At 38.4% G+C, this 27,385-nt stretch overlaps 3 protein-coding genes across 3 annotated transcripts; all 3 read left to right on the top strand.

Annotated features, from left to right (window-relative positions):
• Positions 1 to 1,312: 1,312 nt before the first annotated feature.
• si:dkeyp-72g9.4 lies at positions 1,313 to 3,387 on the top strand. Its single transcript, XM_034690702.1, has 2 exons — positions 1,313 to 1,357; positions 2,322 to 3,387. Exon 2 carries the CDS (start codon positions 2,324 to 2,326, stop codon positions 3,104 to 3,106), a length of 783 nt encoding a protein of 260 aa, XP_034546593.1. The 5' UTR covers positions 1,313 to 1,357; positions 2,322 to 2,323; the 3' UTR covers positions 3,107 to 3,387.
• Positions 3,388 to 12,213: 8,826 nt separating this feature from the next.
• LOC117817687 (C-X-C motif chemokine 9-like) lies at positions 12,214 to 13,564 on the top strand. Its single transcript, XM_034690440.1, has 4 exons — positions 12,214 to 12,430; positions 12,754 to 12,874; positions 13,152 to 13,229; positions 13,328 to 13,564. The coding sequence occupies exons 1-4, from the start codon at positions 12,367 to 12,369 to the stop codon at positions 13,368 to 13,370; spliced, it is 306 nt and encodes a 101-aa protein (XP_034546331.1). The 5' UTR covers positions 12,214 to 12,366; the 3' UTR covers positions 13,371 to 13,564.
• Positions 13,565 to 16,273: 2,709 nt separating this feature from the next.
• LOC117817498 (putative monooxygenase p33MONOX) lies at positions 16,274 to 24,921 on the top strand. Its single transcript, XM_034690234.1, is given in 9 exon segments — positions 16,274 to 16,408; positions 17,412 to 17,520; positions 17,648 to 17,835; positions 18,026 to 18,137; positions 18,394 to 18,521; positions 22,486 to 22,584; positions 22,586 to 22,626; positions 22,771 to 22,961; positions 23,695 to 24,921. Coding segments are annotated over 8 exon segments (993 nt in total). The 5' UTR covers positions 16,274 to 16,408; positions 17,412 to 17,492; the 3' UTR covers positions 23,901 to 24,921.
• The last annotated feature ends 2,464 nt before the right edge of the window (positions 24,922 to 27,385 follow it).

The raw sequence follows: 27,385 nt of genomic DNA, 5'->3' as shown, positions 1-27,385 counted from the left end.
ATCACGAATTCTGCCAGGGTATGTAAACTTATGAGCACAACTGTATGTAAACATGTAGGCCTATATATACATATACATATTAAAATGTATATATATATATATACATGTTTAGAGAAAACAGGATGACGTTTTTCAATCAAAAGAGACCTCAAAGTGTACATATATATATATATATATATATATATATATATATATATATATATATATATATATAAACATCATATTCTTTACTCACTTTGAATATTTGCTGTAGAAAAATGAAAAGCAGGCTGATACTACGTACAGTGTGCTGTTAATCATTTTATCTGACACCTACCCCCTCACAGCAGTCACATGCATTGAAAATTACAGTTTATAAAAATTGTGAATCTTATTGCGGATGGTCTTGCTTGCAATTTTATATCATAAAAAGACATCCCTGTTCATATCAGTCTGTTTCATACCCAACGAAAAACTCCTGATTAGGGCATTAAAGGCATAACAGCAGCTAACATAAACAATAGTAAATAACAGATCAGATAGGGACAGTGTGGGCTGTAAATTTAAAGGAGGTAATAAATGACTGAGAAACAGAAGGACATTGTTGACTCAAATCACCCACATGCAGCATATAAAGCCTTGGGTGAAAGTCTATCTTGCCATACAGAAGTAAACATGTGCAGAGCTTGCACATGTCAGTCGGACGTGATGCACACAACAGACGTAACGCGTTAAGGTCAAACATGTTTACACCAGCTCCACAGTATATCTTATTTTTTTAACTGAAAGGATCTTTTGTTTTGGGAAATTTACCAAATTCCACAGGGGTGACTCCGTTAACTCTCAGTCAGACATTTTTAGAAACAGCATGCTTTAAATAAAAATAGAAGAAGAAAATCTAAACCTCCTCCTTCTTTTTCTGCTTATTGTCATCTCTAGCTATTTTCTTCCTTTCTTCCCCTGTCTCTCCCCTCTTTCTTCTTCTGCCTCTGTTTTTCTCTCTCCATCAATCGGTCGCCCAATGACAGAGCTGGGGCTGAGGAAATGGATGGTGTCTATTTTTAGAAGCATGGAAGGAGGGCAAACCAAAAGTAAGCTAGGGAGAGATGGAGAGAGAGAGAGAGAGAGAGAGGGAGGGAGGGAGGGAGGGATGAAGAGGGATGTGAGGAGAAGATAAATCTGCATTCTGCCTGCTGCCTCTGGTCAGAGACAGCTGTAGCTGTGGAGCACACTTGGCGAGAAGCAGGAGCATCACTGGCTGGAGAAAGAGCATCATAAATCAAAAACACATCCAACTGCAAACAGGCTGCAGAGGATTTGATACTTGACATTGCAAGTGCAGAGAAAAGAAGAAAACATCAGCTGGACAAAGACAAAGGTGAGTGGAGAAGCAAATTGTGAAGAGAAACCTTACATCATATCTGAAAATGCATGAGGTAAAAACACACAGGGACCCTGTTCTGTGCTTCAGGGCAGAGCTGCTGCTGCTGCTGTGGAACCATTTTTAGTCGCTGTAAACCGAAGGTGCGATCTATATTTAGCAATGGTTACACCTTGGAAGAAACTGGGAGAGGCTGGCATTCTGGTTTGGCTGGCACTATTTTTGGCACTGAGGTGGAGACCAAAATATTCTGTGGTCTCCTCTCAGGGTTAGAACAATATGGGGTTGCATAGCAAAAATAAAAGCTGACACGTTTTGCGGCTCCACATGACTGAGATTGCTTTTAAAGTGAGCATCTATTTCTGTTGCCTCCTGCTGCTCCAGGATGGGATTGTTTGTATTTTGGGCTGCGAGCGCTGCCACTCCAAAGTAAGCAGGGCAGGGTGTGTGAAAATGTAGAAGAGGAGGGAGTCAGGAGGAGGAGGAGAGGAAGGCATAAATGTGGAATACATTTGATGGAGACATTCAGGGGTAGAAATAGAAATGCTATGGTTATTTATAGAACATGTGAACAAAGCCCATGTGAGGAATAAGTGTGTCACAAAACAAATTAATCTGCTGAGGTAATTACACATGTTGACAACAACTTTTTCTCTACTTTTGGATACACAATGAAGTGCATTACAATGTATTAGAAGGCGTTTCACTTGTGTTTGATAAAATGATGTTGTCTTGGATGGATAGCTCACTGTTCGGAGATTAAAACTTTTTCTTATCACACAGATCCAGGCAGCCAAAGTCTTTATTACACCAGTCAAACCACATAATCTTCTTGATTTGATAACCAGTATCAAGATGGCTTTGTTAATGCTTAAATACTGCTATAGCTTTCTGTCTGTATACACCAACACATTTAACAGATGTTGTTTTGGCCCTAAATGTGACCTTGTTTTTCTCTCAGCCATGCGGCCGCGTTCCAGACTGCTGTCCAAGAGACGACTCCTGCTGCCCACCATCAGAGAGGGCTCAGAGGAGGCTGTGAGGGATTTGAATGAAGCCAACTCGCTCATCATCTCCAGCCAGTGCCAGGCTGTCTCCTCAGAGGACTACCTCCTCTCCATCTGCCACCTGGCTCACCCTACCTTCCCCAACAGGGATGTCTCCCCCCAAAACCGCCACTCGCAGCAGCTGGACGCCATACACCAGAGGCTGCGGGTGTCACGGACCACAGAGACAACATCTAGTACATTTCAGTCAAAGTCTAAAGCGGAGGCACATGAAATCTGGGTGGAGCGAAATGAAGGAAATGAACAAAAAGGTGGGCTGATGTTTGGAAAATCTGACCCTTTAGAATATCTTTACGGACACCAGAACAACTTCACAGGAGGTGTTAGGAGAGCTTTTGCAGAGGAAGGGTTTGCAAGGCATCATGGGAGTGCATGGGAGGGCCGGGCTCGCTCCAGAGCTCACAGCATCCCCCGTTCATCGAGTCCAGATGTCCCCCGCCAGCGCAAGAGCAGCTGCCCAGAGTTACACACCAGCACCAACACTCTTATTCCAAACATCTCCCCGAAACACACACGATCGTCCAGGAGAGGGGGGGCAGCAGACAGAGGTGCGGAGGGTAACAGACAGACCCCCATCATCAAACAGTCGCTGCTCTCACAGTGGATCTCGGACTGCAGGATGGCGTGGAGGGAGGCTCGTGCTCGAGCCTGCATGCTGCCTGCCATTGCTGAGATTTAGGTGGCAAATGGACACACACGGAACAGAAATCATTCCCTGTTATAGTATGCTCATCTCTGTCTGTCAGTGCATGAGCCACTGACATTAGAGGACATTTAGATGTGTATTAATGAGATTTATATGAAGGGATAAAATACACACTAAAAACATGAAGAGGTGAATCATTACTGTACTTATTTGTAATATTAAATCAGTGTCATTGTGTACTATACTGACCCACCTATGTTTCATGAATAGAGATGATCGTACATGTAATAAACAAATCTGCAAAATCTTTTTTTTCTACCTTGCCAGTGTTTTTTGACTCTTGCCTAATTAAATGAATGAATAAATCTTTTGATACCCCAAACTGTTAGATTGCTTTTCTTTGCGCTCGGATCGGTGTAAATCCCAGGAAAATGAACTCCACTCTCATCTCTGCTGATGCCATGCACTGACGTTACTATGGTAACCATCATGGAATCCTCCTCTGGTAAACACAAGTGTGGAGGAACAAGCTGAGCGGAGATGACACCGCTACAGCTACACACTGTGACAGGACCCAGATCAGTCATTCATATATCGTCATCAATTACACGATGCAAGTTTTACATCTTGATACTTCTGGAGTAGAAGATTCACATGTTAGATGTTGAAGGATATGACTGTAGAGAAACATGCTCCCACAAAACAAAGAAACCTTTTTTTGTTGTAGTTTTGAAAGTGAAACACTAGATGGCAGGCTTACATCAGTCAGCACTATTGAAAAGTATTTACACATTAAAGGTGACATATCACGCTCTTTTCATCAAAATATATTGGTCTAAGAGGTCCCCAAAACATCTCTGTAAAGTTTATGCTCAAAAAAACACTTTGAAATCAGATTTTGGCATGCCTGAAAAACCCTCTTCTTCAGCCCTGCTCTGACCACGCCCCCTCAGGAAGTGGATGTGGCCTCGGCTCTCCAGCACGTTGATCTAATGTTTACATGTTAGCTGAATATACACGGCTGCCCACAAACCGGCGTTACTTCAACCCTCTGAATTTGATCCAGAATCTGATCCTGACAGAGAGGCGCCTGCAGCAGGACCTTTATGAACGATTGGTCCCAGATTTTGTGTTTCTTGTTGTTTTATTTGTCAGTATGTAGACGTGTGCCTTGGTACACAGCTACGAACATGTAGCTATGCGGCTATGCTAACTAGCGCTAGCACTTATCAATGATAAATAAAAATCATCCACTAGATCTTCAGATCTGCAGACGTGGGGAGTAAAACCGACCTTTGTGTTAGTAAGACAGCCTACAACTAGCATGCCTCCCTCCTAAGCTCCTTGTTAGCACACATTTGTGCAGGGAATGAAAAACGGAGGAGGAGTTGAGTTGTGTTTTATACATTCTATCGGCTGAACAAGCTTCGAGCTCTGACTTCCGTTACAGACCGGATATTGTTGTTACGTAACAAAAACACAGAAGTCTGAAACGGCTTGTTTCACACACATTTACAGAAAGGTGGAGAAATCAAAACAGGGGCAGAATGGATTTTTTTCGTTTTCGGGGGTTTGTAGACATGCCAGGGAAACGTATTTCAGGTAGAGAACCATCAAAAAGTCGATTTTGCATGATATGTCACCTTTAAACAACCTGTCTTACATTTTATGACCTCAAATCTTCTTTTCTTTTTTTTTTTTACTTTTTCTTTTTTCTTTTATTTGCATGAACAAATAACATGGGATCACCATGGGTGTCACAGTCAAGAACATACAATTCTTTTACACTTACATCATATGCCGTACGATTAAAGGTGCAATCCATTTTTCCCAGCATTCAATACATTTCTCCAACTGAAGTCTTAAGACAAAAGTAAGTCTCTCCATACAGTAAATTTCTTTAACGATCCCGCACCACTGGTCCACTGTTGGGGGACCTAGTTGCAACCATTTTCTAGGTATTGCTTTCCTGCTACTTGCCAAAAATATCTTCAATAGGTATGTATCTTCTGTAGGACTGTTTCTGGTATTCTATCGAGATATAAAGTAACAAAAGAAAAATCTTAATCCACCCCTACAATTTTATTTATCTCGCTAGCCACCTCTCTCCAGTAAGGCTGGACTTTCGGGCAGGCCCAAAAAACATGAAAGTGATAAACCATAGATGTACCACATTGTCTCCAACAGAGGCCTCGGCTCTGTGTACCTGTTTGCAGAGCTGTTATTTAGGGGTTATAAAAAATCTCACCACATTCCTCCAGCTGAATTTTCTCAAAGACCTTGAGTTTGCAGTGGTTGCTTGTGTCTCACATATTTCCATCCAGATCTCTTCTGATATTCGTATTTCTGACTCCCTCTCCCATTTTTGTTTAATGTATGTTGTAGAGTGATTTTTAGAGGCTTGTACACTTTCATATATTCTTGAGACCAACTTTTTATTGTGGTTTTTTTTTTTGGAATGCATCATGAAATATAGAAATCATATTGTATTCCTTCTCCTCTTTGATTTGTAATTTTTTATTAGAATAGTCTCTGGCTTGCAAGTACCTATGGAAGTCTTGCTTTTCCAGTCCAAATGTGTCTGAAATTGATTCATAACTCTGAAATCTATTGTTTGAGGTAAGGGTACAAAAGGAAGTGATACCTCTCCTAACCCACCCTAAAGCCCCCGTCCAATCTAGCAGGTTCAAAATCTGGGTTGTATGCTACCCAATTCATGACCCTAGCCTGTTTCTCTATTTGTAACTTCCTCAAAACTTTACACCATAGCTTAAGAGTAAATAAAGTCCATTGATTCAAGCAGTTGTAATGTCTTTCAGCTTGGCTTTTATTTCCAATTATACCTAAAATCTTCTTAAAGCCATGCAGGGGTAAAAATACACATCTCAATAGAATTAAATTGAGATAAAAGTATAATTTACTCAAACAACCATTAAAATAAAAACACATTTGTGTATGTCTCAAAGAGTGCAGTTCGCTCTTCATATATATTTGATGAGGTTTTGAGACATTTGACAGAGCACTGCCTGTGTGTCGTCAAAATGAAACTGAATCAAATTTTGTTTGTGCTGATTAAAAAAAACGTTGAACAAGTGATTTCCCAAGTCTCTGCTTCACCATGAAATATTTTTACTGGAGATACTTTTACAGTCCCTTTTAAAGCTGCGTGTGTTCAGAGGATTATCTATTATTCAACAGGGACACTCTGGAAAATGATGCCACTGTTGTTGCTATTTTGAATATAGATATTCAAGTCTATGAGCACGATAAACAAAATTGCTTTAACCATTGTATTAGAGTGGAGGCAGACATTTCAGTGACAGAGTAGATAAGTATTGCATGGCATAAAAAAATGGACCTCAAAACAAACGTCATGATTCGGTGGTGTATGTTAGAGAGCAAAAACTTTGAAAAAGGAGATGTGGAAACATATAGGTGGAAGGTTCCTGTCAAAGTCTCGCAGGAAACACACACACATGGTCGCATCGTAACTCTAAACCCACTCCTTTTCACACTTACCTCATCACACCAGCTAAGAAAGGTGAGGTCTTTTGTTCTTAGCCTGACCTCACTAGGACACAATGTGACAAGACCAACCTGTGTATGACTTGTTATACATTTATTGTTTTTTATTCATTGAAAAACAATGAATCAACATTTTTAAAGACTTTTGAGTTCCAACCTATCTGAAAACAATCTAAACAGATTAAAACCTTACACAAATAAGGAACCATGCAGTGAAAATAATTGATCACAGTTAGCACCGCACGCAGGAGCAGTTGAAAAAATACTATATGATACTGAAATGAACCCTTTTCATCTTATAAGTGCAACATGGATGAAAGGCAACCATTATATTTTGTCTCTTTTTTGGTATCTTTCATTTGAAAACTCTTTTTCACTATCTCATACAAATCATTATGAAAACTTTTCTTTTTACAACAGCCTAAGACACTAAGTCACAGACAATGTAAAGTTTATAAATGAAGGAACTCCACAGGTCCAGAGAAGAGCCCCCGTTTCACTTCTGTAATTTGTAAGAAATTATACTGTCTACACTTTGTGGAGATTTAAGATTAAATGAACATTGTGAAAGTTGTAATGATCAAAACCCACAGGAGGCAGGACTCACATACATGACAACAGAGTCTCTTGATAAAGAAAGCAGTCTCGACTCGAAACAATGAGAGAAGCAAGAACAGCCAGACAAAACCAAAAAGGGAAAAAATAAATTTAAAAAAAGCAAGGATCCCAAAACTAGAATGTCAAATCCTGAAGATATTGCTGTGGGAGAACTGGCAGCTGTGAGTTTCAGCTCCTGTAGCTACAACCACTGACCCTCCCTGCAACCTCAGCCTCGTGCATTTGCTTCTGACACTCTTTCAAGTTATTGGTACTGTGTCTAGGATCTTCACAGGTATGGTCCGAACTGAAGTGGGAGGCAGCCAAAACTTCCTCTGGGTAGGCTACCACCAGGATTTGAACCCAGAGCTTGCTGGCTGGTAGTGTGCTTATCACCACACCACCAAGCCACTTTGCAACTCTCTCTTTCTTGGGTTTAACTACTTTCCAGTATGTTGTAGTAACTCAAATGCATGGTCTACACCCCAATTCACATGAGTGGGACACTGCCCGTATTTGGACTCAGTACCTGTTGGCTGTGAGGTGGCAGTGCTAACCACCACATTAAAGCACTGCTAAGCAGTCCTAACTTTATTTACTTGAAGTCATTTGTGGTGTTCAAAAGCATGATCCCTGCCAGTGTGAGCAAGGCTGAAGAGTTTGCACACAAAGGGACCTGCCTGTCTTTGAACCCATAACCTGCTTGTTGCGTGACATCAGTGCTAACCACAACACTTAAGTATCACCTTGCAGGTCTTACTTGTTTAGGTTTATTGACTTTCAAGTACATTCTGGTATTTCAAATCACAGGGGGAAAAAGCCAGATCACTGTTGCTCCACTTAGGAAGGGCCACCCGGTTTTGCAACCAGAACTAGCTTGTTGTAAGACATCAATGCTAACCACCGAAGCAACACACGGCCTGGAAATGTATTTAGGTTTGTTGACATTCAAGTTCAGTCTGGTACATCCACGTGGATAAACCCTGGAGTTTGTTAAAATAATCAATTTTGGATAGGAGGTTTCTAACTAAGTGAAATGTCTCTGAAGTGTTTGAGCGCAAGCTTTTCAAATTGTTCAAATGATAAAGTAAGAGCTTAATTGCTTTCTTTATCATCTACTTAGCACGTGACACTCTGGATCAACCAAAAGGAGAGTAGAAAAAATTGCTTACAATTCTTCGTTTGACGCAACTCTCTACCATGCATGACAACTATCAATCAAAATTACAACTGCTGATTTGAAGCCATCTTTACTGGATTAAATATTATCTTCATTGAATCAAACTTTTAATTCATGTGGATAAATCTGAGAAGAGAGGAGTGTGAGTGAGTGATTCTCAACATAAAAAACATTTCACTTCACCTGAGTAACTTACAGTATATGACTTCTTCAATTCAAACCTCAAGATAATCAATCAATCCATTTCACAGACTATTTGTGTCAATACTTTCATATTATACAAATTACTGCAGTTAAAAGTGAAAGTTGAAAGATATATTGTGGATTGTAGATTTTATACAGCAGATCTATGTGATGTCAGTAACATCCAACGATATACGAGCTGTCAGATTCTGAACTCCCCCATATACCCTGTTTCCATCAGGGTTAAGGATAAGAAAGATGGGGGAAACTTTTCCGACTGTTCAACCAGATGCCAAACCTCTGTACCACTGTGGACTGTACCAATGTTCAGCATTTTGTTGTGAAGTTAAATGTGCGCCTAGGCTAGTGGAAAGGTTGTGACGTTAGTCATCAGCTCTATCAGCCAGGTTACTTGTGCGCAGGCCTTGGCTCCAGTGGAATACAGCACCACCTACAATATGTAGAAATGAAGGCCCTTGTCCATTCTATATATGGTCAGTGGTTTCACCATGCATTTCTCGTTGATGACGGGTGTCCCTCTCAAAATAAAATAAGAAGTGCAACCAATTCAGGATGTCTTCCTTCCGTCTGCAGAGAGACACGCTGACTCTATGAGTTTCTGTTGTTTTTTTCAGGGTAATACTCTTGGCAAAAGAGCCACACTGCACCACAAAAAGGAAACATCAATTATTAAAGATAGTTGTTGGTAATCCCCTTGTGTATGCACACCCACATTCACATGAACAGCTAATAGGGCAAGCAGAAACCAAAAGTATTTTCCATGAGCCATGCTGGTATGATGCTGAAGAGTTGCACCAGTCAGAGTGTAAGAAGGAACAAGCTGTGCTTTACTGCTGTGCACTCTGTTGTCCAAAATAAGAAAAAGTCATCAAAATTTAACTAAAGAGAATCATAAAATATTCAACTGCTAAGTGCAGTGTGTATGTCAAAGCAAAAAATGAGTGTATGTGATGTGACAGACATCAACTGTACCACTTCAACCCACCATGTCACTATCACATCCCCCAAAAAGTCAACCCGTGCTCCTGGTATGAGTCACATTTAGCAGGCAGACAAACACACACACACGCACACACACACACACACACACACACACACACACACACACACACACAAACACACAAACACACACACACACACACACACACACACACACACACACACACACACACAATAATAATAATAATGATAATAATAATAATAATAATAATAATAATAATAATAATAACACATTTTATTTAGAAGCGCTTTTCTAAACACTCGAGGTCACTTTACAGAAAGATTAAAACACAATAAATAAAACAACGACACACACCTACACACACACACACACACACACACACACACACACACACACACACACACACACACACACACACACACACACACACAAACAAACACACACACTTCTTCATTTAAGGCTTAGTTTGAGCTAAATGCTCTTTTTCGTGACATTTCGTGGGAGGGAGACCTCTCATGCCACTCACATGACCTACATTTAATAGGTCAGAGGATGGATGAAAGTTCCTCTCTTTGTATATCGCCTGGGAAGATCCCAGTGTCTTAAATTAGCATCGTCTGTCTGACACACATTTGTAAAGAACTCAGCAAACTTGATTGAAACATGAAAAACTACATTTACTGTAAACTCATTTGAAAAGTAAAACTGTAACTCATGGTTGACCCTTCATGTACAGTGATATTTGAGTATTGAAATATTAATATCTGGAAACTGGTACCGTAACTATGTACGTAAGTATGTATGTATGTACAGTATGTATGTATGTATGTATGTATGTATGTATGTATGTATGTATGTATGTATGTATGTATGTATGTATGTATGTATGTATGTATGTATGTTTGGGAATGTATTACTTCACCCCAAAATTTGCAGATATCTGTAAACCTGGAAACAGTAAACACAAAGCTTGCCTCATTAAAGGAAACTTGTAAAGGTAAATAAAAAATCTTGTTACTTATGTGCTCCACAGTTATCATATATTTGATATACTCTTCTTTCTGTCAGTGTATCTCAGTAAACAGGTAACAGGTCTAGATACTTTCATTGCATGTATTACAGGGAAATGGTACCAACATATTCACACATTTTCAACTCACTATAAGTTCCTCTGCAGCTGTTTCATCACTTTGTCTGGTGTCTCCTTTGTCCATGCTGTCACTTCTGTGTAATGTTTATGCAGCCTAGAAAAAAGTAGCATGTGACACACAGGCAATGCTCTGTCATCTCTTTTTGTAGTCCGAATAAATCAACCCTAAAAAAGGATTTAATGCTTTTGTGGGATACAAATCTGCTTTTATCAGAAGATTTGCTAACTTACCAGCCTTACCCAAGTGGTCCTTTTTTACTAATCAAGAATCACCAAATACATGTAAGTCCATCGAATTACAGGAAAATGGAACTTTCACAGTGCAGCTGTAGTATTTTCACTCTCATCTTCTTTTAGTTTCATCTCATCCCTGTGGTCAGTATACTGAAGAAAGGAGAAAGCTATTAAAGAAAGAGAAGTAAATAAAAAGGAAGATGAGTTAAGACTAAACACAGAAGAGATCTGAGGACACAGACAGAAATAATGGTCACTTTTCTTTCTGCAGAAACTAAGCATTTCCTCTGAAACTGTGATCCTTCACATATATCTGACTTTGGATTTAATATCTGACACTACAGAATAAAACAAAATGGATACAAGAAAGCAGATAGTTACAGAAGATACTTGATTTAGTTCAATCATATATATTATGTAGTTATGACAGTGTAACCTCATTGGAAACACATGAAATCATTCTCAATGTTTATTTCTGAGTGCTCTCTCATGTGATTTGGGACAGTGGGTGCAGAAGTGTTAACCACTGTTACTCGCACACATTCAAAACCTGTCACCAACCTACACTTTGTGTTTTCCGATGTCATGATAATGGAATCAAAATCATGCATACACACAAACATTTGATTTAAAGGTAATCTCAGGGCTTTTTTAATACGTTTATCAGAAATGGCGCTGTGTACTTTCACTTCAACATAGTTTGACATTTCTTTTGATATTTTACTTCACACTTGGTTGTGACAGGAGATTGGATCCTATTGCAATGGCAGTTTATTGTTAAACCTCAGGGATATCTTTACCTAATGTAGTACTTCAGAGCTTAAATAGAATGATCTTGTGTAAACTTTTATTATAAATAGGTATATGTGGGGCATAAAAACACAGGTTATCATAAGACCACCATTACATTTCCCATGAATAATGTTGTAAATGTCATCGTCCATAATTGTACTAAACAGATAGATTATAAAAAAAGCTGAAAACGTTTTAATAATAAGTCAAATAAGAATGAAAAATCCATTCCAAGTCCAAAGGTAAAAAACTGTACATTGTACATGCAGCAGTGCATTTCTGACAACTTCCTTTTTTTCTATTTATCATTTTATCTTTATGACAATCCTAAATCAAAGTTAGAAATCAGAATTATATACCTTAATATGATTAAAAGACCAATTTATCTGATGAGAGGGGGAGGAGATTGGAACAAGTGACCGTTTTTCTTGTGGTTTTTCAGGTTTCACTTTCCACTCTCAGAAATTTCCCTTCATCACAGGAAGCATGAGGTAAGTGGTCAAAGAGAGTATTTAAGTTAACCCCCTGCCACTAATCTTCACATCTCTCCTGGCAGCTCACAAACCTTCATCTGATCACAGAAAACCTCACCAGCTTCAGTTCTTACAGCTTCTATCATCTTCATCTGAAGGAACACGACAAACTCAACAATGTCTGGCATCATCAAAGTGTTTCTGCTCCTGGCTGTCATGATCTGCATCTCCAAAGCCCAGCGTAAGTGTTCATACTTTTTTTGTGACAGAAAACTTTAACAATCTGGGTAATTCATATCTTTGATTATACAATGAGAATATGCATGCTAAGTACTTTTGTTGTGGAGATGAAACAAGATCATATATTCCTAATGGTCTTCATTAGAGCTCTCATGGTCAACTTTGACCTGAAAATACAATGTGTGGATTGTTTTGTTGAAAAAAAAAATTGTGGAAAAGAAATCTTCCTTTTTTCCCCCCTTTGTTAGTTGAAGGCAGAAGTATGAATGAAAAAGGAATGAAAAGATAATTAATCAAATCATTTTTTTCTGTTTTTTTCTCTAGTCAATGAATCAGGGCAGCAGTGTCTGTGCCAACGATTCAGAAGAGGAATCAGTTCCAAGTCTGATATAAAGGACATCCAGTTCTACAAAGAAACCATCTTCTGCAACAAAGTGGAGATTGTGTAAGAGATACATGACATCTTCTCTCTTTCTTCTAGCTTATTTTTTGTGCTGATGCACTTATATCTCTCAGCAACCCTGCCAGCTAGAATCCACTTTAAGTTTTTAAAGATTTGTGTTGTCCATATCTGATCTCAGCTTTTATTTGAAGTTTAAAGCAATGATAATCTGCATATATCAGGTGTCTCTAAAATCACATCTAGTCATCAGTCGTCCTGCCTGAATCACTTCTGAATGTGACTTTGTATCTGAGCTTCCCTGTACTGTTTACTCCAACAGTGTCACCATGAAAAGTGGCCTTCGATACTGCCTGAACCCCAATATGAGAGCAGTGAAAAAACTTATGGCTAGGATCATGTGAGTATATTTACAGAAATTACTGATCCTCATTGATACTCTCTGTTTTGATAAAATGTGTCTAATGTGAGTCCTTCTTGTGTCATTGTTATCTCCAGGCCAAAAGAGAACATCACTACTAGCAGCCCTAGCTCTATGTAGCTCTTTGGATCACTAGAATGCTTGGATTACCTCTGACCCCAGCTAAGGCACCTTAAATGAATATACCTTTGAACCATTAACTCAATTATCTATTTATCTTCTTATTATATTGATGTGCTGTTTAAGTTTGTTTCTGTTTTACATCATATGTTGTTTAATTTAATCTATATATTGTGAACCAAGTTTTTCTGTATTTTGTTCTGTTTTTTTATACAAAAAATGAAATAAAAATGTAAAGGTAAATATTGAGTGATTGTTTTCACTGCCATCCTGTCTATGACCTATGTAACATCAGTGCCACCCTGTGGTTAAACACTCTCAGGTGTCCTCCAGACACTATTAATGGTTCTTAGAAATATTTGCATGTGACAGGCACCAGAAACCAGAGCTGCAGGCACACTCTGCCATTACAGGGTCAGTGAAAAACCAGACAACACCATGTGTACCAGCCACACTGTCACAGGGGCGGCTCAGATCAGTACTGTCTCATAGGCTGTAATCTGCTACACCCATTTTACACACACACTCACTCACACACACACACACACACACACACACACACACACACACACACACACACACACACACACACACACACACACACACACACATAAACACACACACACACACACACACACACACACACACACACACACACACACACACACACACAAAAAAAAAATCTCTACAGACATATCCTGACCTCCTGACCCCCTGACAAATCATAGTAAAGGGAGCTTTTTTGACCCAAAACACAAATTGAACTTTCAATATGTAGCAAATAGGCTAACAGTTTGAACTATTAAACCCTTTTAAAATAGGATTACGTTAACGTTACGTTAATAAAAAAGGTTTTTAAAGATGTTAAATTAAGACTACAAAAAGATGAAAAATGTCCCCTGTGACTACTGTGACGCAGCCAATAAATATTTTTACTCATGGAATAATGGAAATGCAAGGTTTACTGTTGATGACTGTACAGATGTAGAAAATTCTGAACTACTTAATAGGACTCCAATACAGATTTGTTTACACAAAGACTGTTCACCATCCATCCTCTGGAAGATGTAGTTCTTTAAAAAATAAAGAGAAAAATACCATCACAATTAATAACAAGTCTTTTTTTGAACATACAAGACAGCAACCCTCCAAATTACTGACAAAAACGTAATGCGCAAAAAATAAAACAGCAAATTCCCACAGATGTCAATTTGAAACATTATTTAACAACTGATTTACTGCCAGAGGATTATCTGATTATTTACTCATTGTTTTAGCGTCATGGCAAAATGTTGGGTTGTTTCAGTTTGAACAAAACGTCATGTATTAAATCTCCAAATGCTTTATAAACACAAATGTTAGCATATTATGGCATTGTCAGCTATAGAATTAATTCATTGAGGAAAAAATAACAATGTTCCTTCTGAAATGTCCTGAAATACAGTTTTCTGTATCTAACCTTTATTTATCCAGCTTGGTCCCCTGAGATTAAAAGTCTCTTTTACAAAAGAAACGTCGCCATCAGCTAAAAACACAAAGTTACAGACACACAGGGAACCAAAATACAATTCACAAATACTATTCAATTCAAGAGAAACTATCTAGGAGTTTGACCTATAACTGGGTATGCTTAAAACAACATCATCCTAAAGAATCTGTCTTCATTTTAGATTTCAAAACATCAGGTTAGAAAGTGTTTCTGTTCCTGGCTGTCATGATCTGCATCTCCAAAGCCCAGCGTAAGTGTTAATACGTTTTTGTGACAGTAAAACTTTATTATATAAATTAATATCTTTGATTATACAATGAGAATATGCATGCTCAGTACTTTGGTTGTGGCGATGAAACAAAATCATATAAGTTGTTCTGGTCATGTCAAACAAAATGCTTGTGTTTGGGCCTGATGGTCTTCATCAGAGGTCAACAAATCTTCTAAGTCACCAGATGTATGTAATGAATATGAATCAGCAGTAGCTGTATCAGTCATGTCTACAGAAATTTGAGAACCACTGAGAGTTAACAGGAGATGACCCAAAAGCCAAAGATCAAACAACAAAAACGGCTGAAATTACAGCACTTGATGACCAAATTTTAGGATTACACCAGCTGGTGGCATACTTTGAACAATATATTGAGCTGCCACTACTTTGCAAATGCATAACTATCTGCCCTGTATGATATGATCACTCCACACTTACAGTCTGATCGACAATCAGTAGCATCAGTTTTACCATGAACACAGAGTTTTGATATTAGTCCAATGACTATGCTTAAAAGCAAAGCAGAGTCACAATGCTTCACTGTTAAACAGAGGCAAAGTATAAGATATAAGGACTACAAAGGACTTGAAAGGTTTTTAATGAAGGATTGTACTAAAAAGAAAAAAGGAAAACAATAATAATTATTTTAAGGTTAAGAGACTTTGACCTGAAAATACAATGTGTGGATTGTTTTGTTGAAAAGAAAAAAAAAAACATTGGGGAAAATAAATGTTCCTTTTGTCCCCTCAAAACTTTAGGTTAGAATATGAAACGAGAACAATCCTGTGGGTTGCATTAATGAGGTAGCCTTTCCCGCACACCACTAGCACCAACCAACGCACACTTATTAAATAATAAAATAATAACATGTAAACTATTACCCAACTTTGATGTTCAACCCTTCATATTGTAGGCTATATGTTACAATGATAGTGTTTTCTCACATTATTTTGTATGAAACAGTAATGTTTTAAATAAATTCCGTTATTCTGCATGGAGAACACATAGACTGTATAAAATAGGGAGAACACCTGACAGGCTGCAGGGTGTCTTGTTTCGGGTGATCACTTCCGCCGGCTCCTTCGGGGAGTTGCGTTCACCGGAGCTGCGTGGACGTCAGAGCTCTGTTTACTCTGTGCATGTCCAAAAGTCATGGATGAACCAACCAAAGAACAAACACACCGTATGTACTCATTTAGACTGGCAAAGCGGCGCGACGGAGACTACGGAACCACTGCAGTTGTGGATTAAATTCATCAGCAGAGGAAATATTGACAGGTAATGTCAGTTTTGAATACACTGTGTAGCATGCATGACGGGCTGCAGTCCTTCACGTGAACGCCGCATAATGACTTAATATTAAAGTGAAATGACTGGCATGTCAGGCTATAGATTGTTGTACTTTAATGTACGAAGAGACGAAGGAAAAAATAAATCAGTAAATTATACAAAATGTATGTGTTTTACATATATGGCTGAATTGCATGCTTTTGTAACATCTATAGTTTGCAGATTGCTAAATCTGTTTTTCCAACCCGCCCGAGGTGTGACAGATTCCCGGTTCCTGTTTTTTGCAAGTCACTGTTTTTGGCTCCCCCAGTGCAGACGTGAACAGCACTTTGATGTTAGCTGTCTAAAGTAAAAGACGTATCCCTGCAACATCTGAATTCTGCCCAAATTTAGATTTAGATTTTGCAGATCAGCATTTAAAGGGGAAGATTTGCAGTTTCAATGGAAAATGATCCAACAGCAGCAGGCTGATAAGGAGATCTGATAACAGAGGTACACAGGTTAATCACAGCATAGCAGAAATTTTAAGACTGGCTAGCTTTCTTTTTTACACAATAAGGAACAAACTTCAGGAAATGTTTTATTCCATTAAAGAATGTGTTTTACTTTTTTTCTTCAGCAGCAAAGAAGTTTCATTTCCTGCTTTGTGTTTAGTTTTTCCCCCTCTGATGTGGTATGTAAGAGTGTGACTCTTAGATTATCTGATATTAATGACAGCACTGTAACCAGACTCCTTGCTTCTATTTGGAGCAGGTCAGAGACAGGACTCCATGCACTGTATTCTAAACACATCTTCTAGTGTATCTTCTTTAGCTGAACCATGGTTAGGCTAATAAAATACATTCATATACTCATTTTATCATTAGCCTCATGTTATCTCCACAGCTTTGGTGACTTGTTTGTATTTTTGCACTATGCTCTTTGATAAGAGCGTGCCTTCTCACTGTCTAATAACACTATAACACTGTGTGTCACGTGATGATGGGTTCAGGTTTGGAGACTAAAGCCAAGCAAAAGTGAACCTCCCCACACTCACCGTCCTGAGTCTCCTGTGGTCTTCCCCCCTTCTAAAATGACTTCAAGGCAGGGAGACATCCCAGGTAACACAGAAATTTAGATTCAAATTAATATTCATACTTAGAAATATATGATATTTCAGTCTTTAACTTAAAATTAATTATGTATTCAATTGAGTTCTGACAGTGTTTCTTCCCTCCCATCCTTCAGCACTTGAGTCTGGCACTTCATCTGGACTCTTTGGTGCCTTGTCGTCTCCTATTGGAATGACTCGGCGCAACATAAGCTATGATGAGCACATGGATTCCCCCATGCATTCCCCACCTCCAGACCTGACTGTCAACATCTTATGGACAGATCCAGTCATCCCAAAGCACAAGTTCAGGAACACAGCAGAGGTATCTTCCTGTTAGTTCTCGCTGTCTGATCCTAATCTGAATAAAACATTGTTTTTATTGGCTTGTGTGCAACTTGTTGCTGAGGGTTTCGGTGCATTAGGTGCATGCCTGCACATGTTTGACTTGCTTGTCTATTTGTTATGTAACTGGTTTGCAAGTTAATCCTAACAGTATAAAACTTTTTTGATAGGAGAGCAAGAGTGGGGAGAAGTTGCTGACCTTTGAGGCACCGTCGGCTGCCAAGTCCCCAGTGCATATTGTGAAAGCCAAAGCCAGCACTTTAATGAGCACACTGATGATCAGTAAGTCAAGAAACCAGCTGCCCAACTCAGTTAAAGAATAATGATTTGCATTTGGTATAATATCTAGACACACAAAGGAACAGATTAACAATGTTGCTTCACAGGGTTATGTAAGCTTTACCAATGATTATCGAACCGCTTGTTGTCTTGGCATCAAAACAAATGAAAACAGTTATAGCTGGCTTTAATTTAGCAAGCATTTAAAAACAGATTAATGTTGTCTGTTATGCTAACTGTATACTTATCCTCAACCTAGAGCAGACCAATGAGAATCTGCAGAAGTTTGAGCACCAGGCAGGCCTGACAGATACCGGATATTCACCCCACAAAGGCCTCTCTGCCGAGGAGACCCGCTTTCACCGACTTTGTGACAACACGCTGCCAGTGAGTATGAACAAATATAAGGTAGAGGATTTGATGAGGGAGTAGTGGAAAGTTGCCCTCTCTGCCCTGATATTACAAAAAAAGATCTTTGAAAATCCATAACTCTTGTGACTGTGTGTTGGAGGGCAGCACAGCTACAATAAAAGTGGAAATAACTCCCTCTTATGGCTGGTTACTAAACATGGTATGTCCAAATGAAAAGTTCAAGGTGTCTGTGGGATCTACATAATGAATCCAATCAGGTCTATGTAATGAAGTCTTTAAGGTTGAAATGTAAAAAACAAATCAGTTGTGAAATGGAATGGTTATTTGATGGAGTTAAGAACATTCAAAATCTCATGGTATCACTATTAAAATATTCTTACAACACTAAAAAGGAGATAAAACAGGGTACATAAAACAATGAATAAACTTAAACCTACTCATCAGCACAACTCATCACATTGAATCAACTGAATAAACTGAAAACAATTCAGGATCACACCAGATCTTGGTTTGTGTCATGGACAGTTTAGCAAGCTGTGTGTACACCTCTGTTCATTAAACAAACCTGTACCGTTTTGTGTGCACAAAGGTTGTGTTTTCTTTTCTGTCCAGATTTGTCTGGTGTCCCTGAAATCTATTCCCACCCCCATCCCAAACCCCCATGCTCAGGTTTGAAGTGTAATAGATTAACCTGTCAAAAGTACAAATCAGCTAATAGTGTTGTTTTTGTTTTCACAAAATATCATGACACAATACCAAGCCGTTTTACTTGTAAAATATTTAATTGTTCATAGTGTTAGTTAAATTAAGCTAGTGTAATATAACTAGTTTTTATTTAAATAGCCCTTTCAGTTTCTCAATCTTATTTAATTACATACTATGTTATTGCTGTTAAATATATGTGTCTGTAAATAATAGCCATGTTAATAATTTCAAACCAGAGTTTACTGTACAGAAGTTTTTAGCTGCAGTTTTCAGACTATTTATACATAGCACCAATCCACACTTTTGTTAGATGTTTTATCAATAAGTTATTTTTCTATACAACTATTTAATCCTCCTGTTGTGTTGCGGGTCAAATTGACCCTTTTTAAAGTCTATTTTAGCAGTATATGCCTTCCAAACCAGCTAAATGCAGCATAAAATATGGGCAGCATGTGACAGAAGAGATGTCCTTTTAATTTATCAACATCACTTCATAAAAAAAAAAAAAAATCAAAATGTAAAATAATATAAACAAAAAGCTCTATCATGTAAATTATTGTATTTATATATAGGCTTTCCAATGTACATTAAAAAAAGTTTTAACATTAATTTTTATGAGAAATGAGTGAGTTATCCTCATTGAACCATGATCTGTGAGAATTAAAGAACACCAATGGACCATTGGTTGAAAAAATGTGCATTGGGATTTTTTGGGTTCTGACAGTTTTGGATAATGAAATGAAATATAATAATAATAATAATAATAATAATAATAATAATAATTATTATTATTATTATTATTATTATTATTATTATTATTATAGCAATAGTAATAATGATAATAATACATTTATTTAAAAGCGCCATTCTCAACAATCAAGGTCACTTTACAGAAAGATAAAACACAATAAATAAAAAAGCGCAATAAAATAAATAAAAAACAACAAGCAGAGTAAAACCAAGTTAAAATGAGGCAGATGAATTAGACAGAGAATGCAGTTTGAAACAGATGGGTATGGGTTTTGATTTGAAGGGGGTAGTAAGTCAGAGTTTCGGATGTCTGCTGGAGTGAGTTCCAGTATAAACCTTTTGCAATGAATAATTGTGTGTAAATTGAAATGTGTAGAATATGTTTTTTACAACACTGAAAAAAAAAAAAAGAAATAAAAGAAATAAGCTAGTGTAATTGTGATAAATGATATGATACTGTTAAAGTAATCTGATGAGTGATTTCAGGTTAAATATGAAGCAATATCTTGGTAAACAGATTACGTAACCGGCTCCCTGCTGTTCCAATGACTGCGGCTTCTTTTTGCTGAGGTGTTGCCAAGCAACGCCCTTAAATGAAACGAGCCTCCTGATTCTGTCAAAACTGACCAATCAGAGAGCTTGTAACAGAAAGGGTGATCTCAGAGGCCTGCTGCAGACGGTACCGTCTGTGTTTCCACTAAAGAAGACCCTTAAACTTGTTTAAACTGCTAATAATGGACAAAATGAAAGAATCTATCGGACTGGAGCGCCATAGAAATCGTATTATTAAAAGGTACGTCAAAGGGTTTCGTTGTAGCTGTTTGTATATGACGAAAACCAGGCCGCTGGGAAAGTGACACCGAGTGCTAGCTTAAAAACTGGTCGAGCTTTTAGGATTTCTTTAAAAACCTGATATATTTAAGTTTAGTTAATTAATGTTAAACCAATGAAGGGGGCATAACTCAGTCAGCTAAGCTTGTCTTTACTAACTAAACCAACAAAACGTCAAGCACTTTGTGTGTAGCTGGATACAGATCAAGCTAGCAGTTATGTGGCAGTCCAACGCTAAGCTAATGTTTGTTGTGCACCTCTACCACAGACTGTATAAACACCTCTGCCACAGATTGTATGAAGACCTCTACCATAGATTGTATAAAGACCTCTATGGTAATGCTGCTAACTGAGAGTGAAAGCAATGATTTAGGAAACGGTTGTGTTCACACCCCTGCTCCAGCTTCGAAAGGGAAACCCTCCAAAGCTTTAGCCCCTCATCATCATCAGATTATTATGCATTTTTATTCAATAGTAACACATAAGAGAGTCAATTTGTGTTTGTGTGTTTTCTAAGCAGCCTACATTAGAGTCTTGAGATTACCATGGAATATGTTTTTATTTGGCCGTTTTTTGTCCCCATGGTGACAAAACCTTCTTAACCAGTAAAAACAACGTGTCTCTGCAGAAAACATGTTGTTATACCTCAGTGTATTCTGGCTTGAAGTCCAGCAGGGCACTGACCCAATAATACATAGGAAATTAAAAGCCACAGGGTTACCTTGTTTTTCTCTTGCACCATGGGTACTCCTCTGAGCAGACTGCAGGATCATGAATATGAGATGGATAAGAGCTTAAAAGGACTTTCACCAATGAATGGGACAAATACCCTTATTTGATTGAGATTTAGCAACTTAAAGCAGACATCTTCACCAAAATAAACCTAATGTTAAGGCAAGTGTGTTGCTATGTTGAAAACGTGCGTGCTGGTTTATTATAATGTGTAGCTCATCATGATTATGTTCTCATTAAACCCTCCTGTTATGCTGCGGGTCAAATTGACCCTTTTTAAAGTCTATTTTAGGCAATAATTGTCATGTAAAACTATTGCTTTTATATTTAGGGCTTTCCATTGTACTTTAAAAAAAGCTTTAACATGAATTTTAATAAAAACGAGTGTGTTATCCTCATTGAACCATGATCTGTGAGAATTAAAGAACACCATTGAACTAAATGTTGATTTAAATGGTTAGTAATGGAGTTAAGGATAAGATTATGAAAAATGTTCATTGGGATTTTTTGGGGTTTTGACACTTTTGGATAATTGAATATGCCCCGGGTCAAATTAACCCAGGAACATTATTGCTGTTCCAGAGAAATGAACATGACAGGAGGGTTTAACTTTTCCTCCCCTCCTTCTTCCCTCCTGAACAGAGCTTGTTCAGGTGATTAACAGAGAAACATTGAAACACTTTGTTTCTTTTTTTTATATTTTGTTTTGCTTTGGCTCTCAAAACCCTGCTGACCTCTTGCATTGTGTATCCAGGGAGTGTTTGCTCTGTAAATATGATCGGTGCTATTACAAACATGTGTTGTTGGGCTCCCATTGACTGGAGAAAGGTAATGTCCCAACTATGCTGTTTGTATCAGATCCGAATTTAAAAAAATGAAACACTAAGGTGGCTGTGATTGTAACGTTTGGATATTTCACCATTGTCTAATTTCCATTGCTTGTTTTGTTCTGTCCGAGCAGAAGTTGAGAATGCCAAGCGGGGACTTCAAGGAGGAAAGGCTTACAACATCAGCTCAATCCACCCCAAGTGTCACCCCTTCTGTAACCCCCAGTGTCACCCCCCTGTGTCAGTCCCCACTCATCACCGTCTCTCAGTCGCAGGTAGGTGTGAAGCTGTTAGAACCCAGAATCACGTTATGCTTAGTTTCCTGACAGGCACATCATTCTTGCCTTTATGTATTTCTACAATTTATCCAACCATATGCCTTCATGCTCATGTCTTGCTCTTGTTTGGTGGGATTGCAGGAGCTGGTTCCCGCTGAGTCCCACACCTTTTCTTACAACTCCAGAGCTCAACAGTCCCATCCCTAATACAGACATGGGAGGAAATGAAGGAGGAGGAGGAGGAGGAGCAGGAGGAGAGAGATGGAACTTCTTTGGAACTCGGTCTGTGGTTCAGAAGTCCCCCACTGACCCAGGTTCCGATACTGGCACAGGTAAAAGATTTATGCTCAGTACTGCATCAGGATGTTGTCTGTGCTACACTGTTATTTCAAAATGTCAAAGTTAAGGTAAGAGCAAGCTTGATTTGAAAGTATACAAATAATAAATGCCAAAGACACTCCCCTCAAACAAAAGAACATGCACTGCTTCCTCAACAGATGCAGGAAGAGTTCATGAGAGTGTCTCTGGTTGATCTAAATTTAAAAAAAAAATTAAAAGCAATTACTTTCCCAATACGACCCTGGAACAAAGACATGGCTTTTTTTTTCTTCTTCTTAATGCAGAAGAAATAGTTCATAGATTGCTGTCCGAGATAAGATTTTCCCCAAATGTGGATAAAAAGCTCCTGAAATAATTTGAATATCCTAACTTAAATTCATATTGGATTTTCTTTTAAACTTTTAATTTTGTGATTCTTGTAATAACTTTTCTGGCTCCATTGAGACCAAAAATCTCTAGTTGCAACTGAATAGCTTTTGAAACCAGTGGGGATTTTCCACTCACAGGGTGTTGCTTTTGTTAAAGCTCTCATATGCTATCCAGTCCAAACCAAAGAAATGCCCTACATGTTTCTGAGACCTGTTTCACCTCTGACCACACCCACTCATGATGTCTAACCATCCTAGAGCACACCTGTTTTCTCTATTTAAATCCTGACAAAAGAGCTGCACCTTTTAATAGATAGGTTCAGTTTAATGATCACCGCCCTCTCTCTCTCTTGTACAGGCTTCTCTCTGCAGTCCTACTTCGGCCTGCAGAAGTCCAGTACCATTGACGGCACCAACCCCCAGGTCAACTTTAAGGGGGACGACTCCACCCACTTCATGGCTCCCAAACTTGACATCCCTGGCATAGAGTCTAAGCGGATTCCTCCACGGCCGCACAAACTTAAACCCCGGGACATGAATGTTTTAACACCTTCAGGTTTCTGAAGCCGACAAGCTGTGTGTAGTCCCACATCTCTACCCCATCTCAAAATGTTTCCTCCTCGGTCTGATTGCTTATCTGCTTCTGCAACTCCATCTCTCCCTTCCTCCTCCCTGCAAACTCCCTGAAGCTGAAAGTAATGAGGACCACCTCTAGTGTTAGCTCAGCAGCCTCAGAGAAATCACAGCACTGATACTCCTCCCAGCTGATGTACTCAGATAAACTTCTTCTCTCTTCTGCTAGTCCAACAATAATCAAATTTCTTCTTAGACAGTGGTCCAATAAAACATGATGTGAAATAACTTCCTTTGTCATCCCTGAAGATGGTACCGCAGATGTACTAATTGTCTGTCACGTATTTGGTGCATTGGTGTGCATCGCCTTGTTGTCCTTGTTCTGTTGTCAGTGATGGCACGAGAAAGAAGATGTTGAAGCATCTTGTCAGCCCCTCATATCAAACCTGACCAGATATTTCAATTCTTATGCTCAGTTGCCTCGTTTGTATTATAATTTTTCTATTTTAAATAAGCTCACAGATTTGTAGTAGTGTAGTGCTTCTCTGTCAGCATGCAGAGTGTAGAGTGGTACGACTGATACTGTGCCTAAACTTGCAGCGTGTTTGCTTTTGGCATTGTTGCCATCTAAATTCTGTTTTTTATGGGCAAGAGAATTTTAGTGTGAGAATGTGTAACTGCTGACCTGAAGTGAATTTTTTTTTATTATTATTGTTTCAACGTATTAAGTATTTTAGGTTGTTTGCTTTAAATCAGCATTGTTTACTATAAATAGCTGTTGGTATGTTGCATTCATCGCATTTTTTTTATTGCATCTTAATATTGTTTTCAACATGCCATAATAACGCAAAGAATTGCAGTCTTGAATTTTGATTTAGCATTTCCTGGGATTGAATAAAGGAATCCCTGCTGTTTGTTTTATTTGAAAGAGTTGATGAATTCCAGTAAGTAATTGCACAAGGGAGATGTCTCCCACTTATATCTGTAAATAAATCTGATACTTAGAAGCAAATCAACGTGTCTGATTCCTTTTATAATGCATACATATGATAATGTAAATAAATATGGACACTCCACTGGGTAATTATGATTGCCTAGTATATTAGTAAGTTTTTAATGTGCTTATCATAGGACACATATACAAATGGTACTAAGCAATTTTCAGCGTAATGATAATGAGGGTAATGTTGGTGTCACCAAGTGTTGGAGCCAGATTTAAGATTTAGGATAAATATTTTGTGTGGAAAAATACTTTAAGTTAAATCTAATTATGTTCAGCCTTATGAAGTATATTTGCTACATTTAGTTAACTAGTCGCCTAGGATTGACAGTGAAATGTTTTGAGTTTACCTGTGCTGCATGTGTGTGTGGGTGTGCTCCTCGAACCTGTGACAGTGATTGCGCTGATAGGTAACCTTTAAAGGTGCTGTGATTTGCTCTGTTCGGGTGGGTTAGATGGCGGAGAGGAACAGTTTTCCGACCGCAGTCATGTTATTAAGTTTAAGTCTGTTTTTTGTTGTTTATTTACTGGAAAGTCAACTGGAGTACTTAAGCAATAAATTGTTTCAGTGCATGCAGCCAACTACTCTGTGCGTGCTTTATGGAAGATGTGTGTCCTCAACTAACCTAGGGTGGCTTAAGAACAAAGTTTGAATGAGCCTCAACACCAAGTCTGTTTAATACCATCTTCAAATAGTCCAATAAGTAGAAGCAAGAATTCAGACAAGGTCAATAAAGAGGGAGCACATTTCTTTTATTCCTGCCACCCTACACAGGCTGCCTGTCTGCTACAGACTTAACTTTAAAATCCTGTTTTTTGTATAAGGCACTAAATAGATTGGTCCCATCCCTACATCACAAAAACACTTGACCCCATATCACAATGTTAGCAATTGAGAACATCTGACCAAATGCTTGTCTGTCAAGAGATGAAGGACAAAGTGTTATCAGGACAGGTCCTCTTCTATTTGTGCACCATATAACTGTAGAATTCTCCCTCCTCACCATCTGATTGTCCTCCACTATTGAGATCTTCAAAATTATTATTAGTTGGAGAACTTTAGATCAACTGAGTTGGGTTTAAATTGTATTATATAAAAAAGTTGATTTGGAATACAATAGAATAGCCTTTATTTGTCATTGTCAAGTGTACAATGAAATTAGAAGCGCTGCTCCTGAAGGTGCATGTCATAAATACAGATATAATAAAAACAGGTAGAAATATGTATAATAGACAATAAAAAATATAGAATAATATAAAGCAAATGTCAAATATAAACAGTCAGGTCGGTAGAAGAGGTATTTGGTTTTAGGATATTGCACATTATATGAACAGTTCTCACAGTTTCGGTGTTGCACTTGACATGAGTGTTATTACACAGAAATAAATATTGCACATGTGGGGATTGTTTATGTCAGCTGTTTGTGGGTGTTTAGTGTTGTGATGGCTCTTGGAAAGAAACTGTCTCTGAGTCTGTTTGTCCGAGCTCTGTGTGACCTGTAGCGCCGGCCAGAGGGCTTGAGAGATTTGAATTGATTTGACTGGTGGTGATAGTGGGAAGGATTTTACACCAACCTGCAGCCAAGATCTGTGGCCAGAAGATGGCAGTATGAGTTCAACATTGTTTAAAAATAAGTTCAAAACTTCATTTGCTTACTTTAAGACTGTCTTTACTTCTGTTGAGTCATCTATCCCTTGTTTACATTGACAAGAAATGTTGTCACTAACACAGAAGGTCGGAGGTGACAATAATCTTAATGTTCCATAAACAGGAAACACTATTGTAATCATTTCAGTTGCTTACACTAACATACAATAGTTAAGTACTTTTTACCATCCAACCATCCGTCACACAGAGAGGCAGCAGGTAGAAACAGTGGAGCAGAGTGCCTCCCCTGAGAGATCGAGCCATTCCTGGGAGAGGTTACTGTTAAAGGTCCTCAGCAGTTATTGTCTGATGCTCTGATTACTGTGTGTGAGGTAGAGAGATGGTAGCAGTGTTGCACGTGTATGAGTGTGTGGTAGATTTATTGTCAGGTGTGCCTGCAGTCCTTGTTCTGCTACTTTCTGTAACATACCAGGATGCAGATGCAGAACATTTTTACATGTACAGTTTATTATACATGAGCTCTTAATGTCACAGTTGAAACCAGTAATTAATCAACTTAACTTGTGACAGGAACTGGTTCTTGACAACAGGCTAAGCTTCAATACCTTTGTCATCAAATTTGACCCTTGTCTGTCTTTTTAGAGATTAGCTGTAGCATCTGTAGAGAACACCACTTTGAGTAATTACAGACTGCTGAGGGTCCACGTCTGGTTTTCAGGTGGTGCTAAAAGAGGAAGGGGGAACATCAAATGAGACAGGCGAGTTGAGACAGGGTGCTGTTGGGGTCACAATCTAGAGGTGGACAGTCATTGGAGACAAAGTGAGGGAAAGAACAAAGAGCAGTTGAATAAAGGATTTGGTTTGATG

Source organism: Notolabrus celidotus, chromosome 8 (genome assembly GCF_009762535.1).
Source record: "Notolabrus celidotus isolate fNotCel1 chromosome 8, fNotCel1.pri, whole genome shotgun sequence".
NCBI classification, from domain to species: domain Eukaryota; kingdom Metazoa; phylum Chordata; class Actinopteri; order Labriformes; family Labridae; genus Notolabrus; species Notolabrus celidotus.
Note: the sequence above shows the minus strand (reverse complement) of the source record. Positions and strands in the feature narration are given on the sequence as shown.

Bases quoted from the DNA above. Each gene is read 5' to 3' on its own strand.
- si:dkeyp-72g9.4 (XM_034690702.1), top strand. From the start codon at position 2,324: ATGCGGCCGCGTTCCAGACTGCTGTCCAAGAGACGACTCCTGCTGCCC.
- LOC117817687 (XM_034690440.1), top strand. From the start codon at position 12,367: ATGTCTGGCATCATCAAAGTGTTTCTGCTCCTGGCTGTCATGATCTGC. The intron at 12,875-13,151 runs GTAAGAGATACA...TTACTCCAACAG, and splicing joins TGCAACAAAGTGGAGATTGT to TGTCACCATGAAAAGTGGCC. The intron at 13,230-13,327 runs GTGAGTATATTT...TGTTATCTCCAG, and splicing joins AAACTTATGGCTAGGATCAT to GCCAAAAGAGAACATCACTA.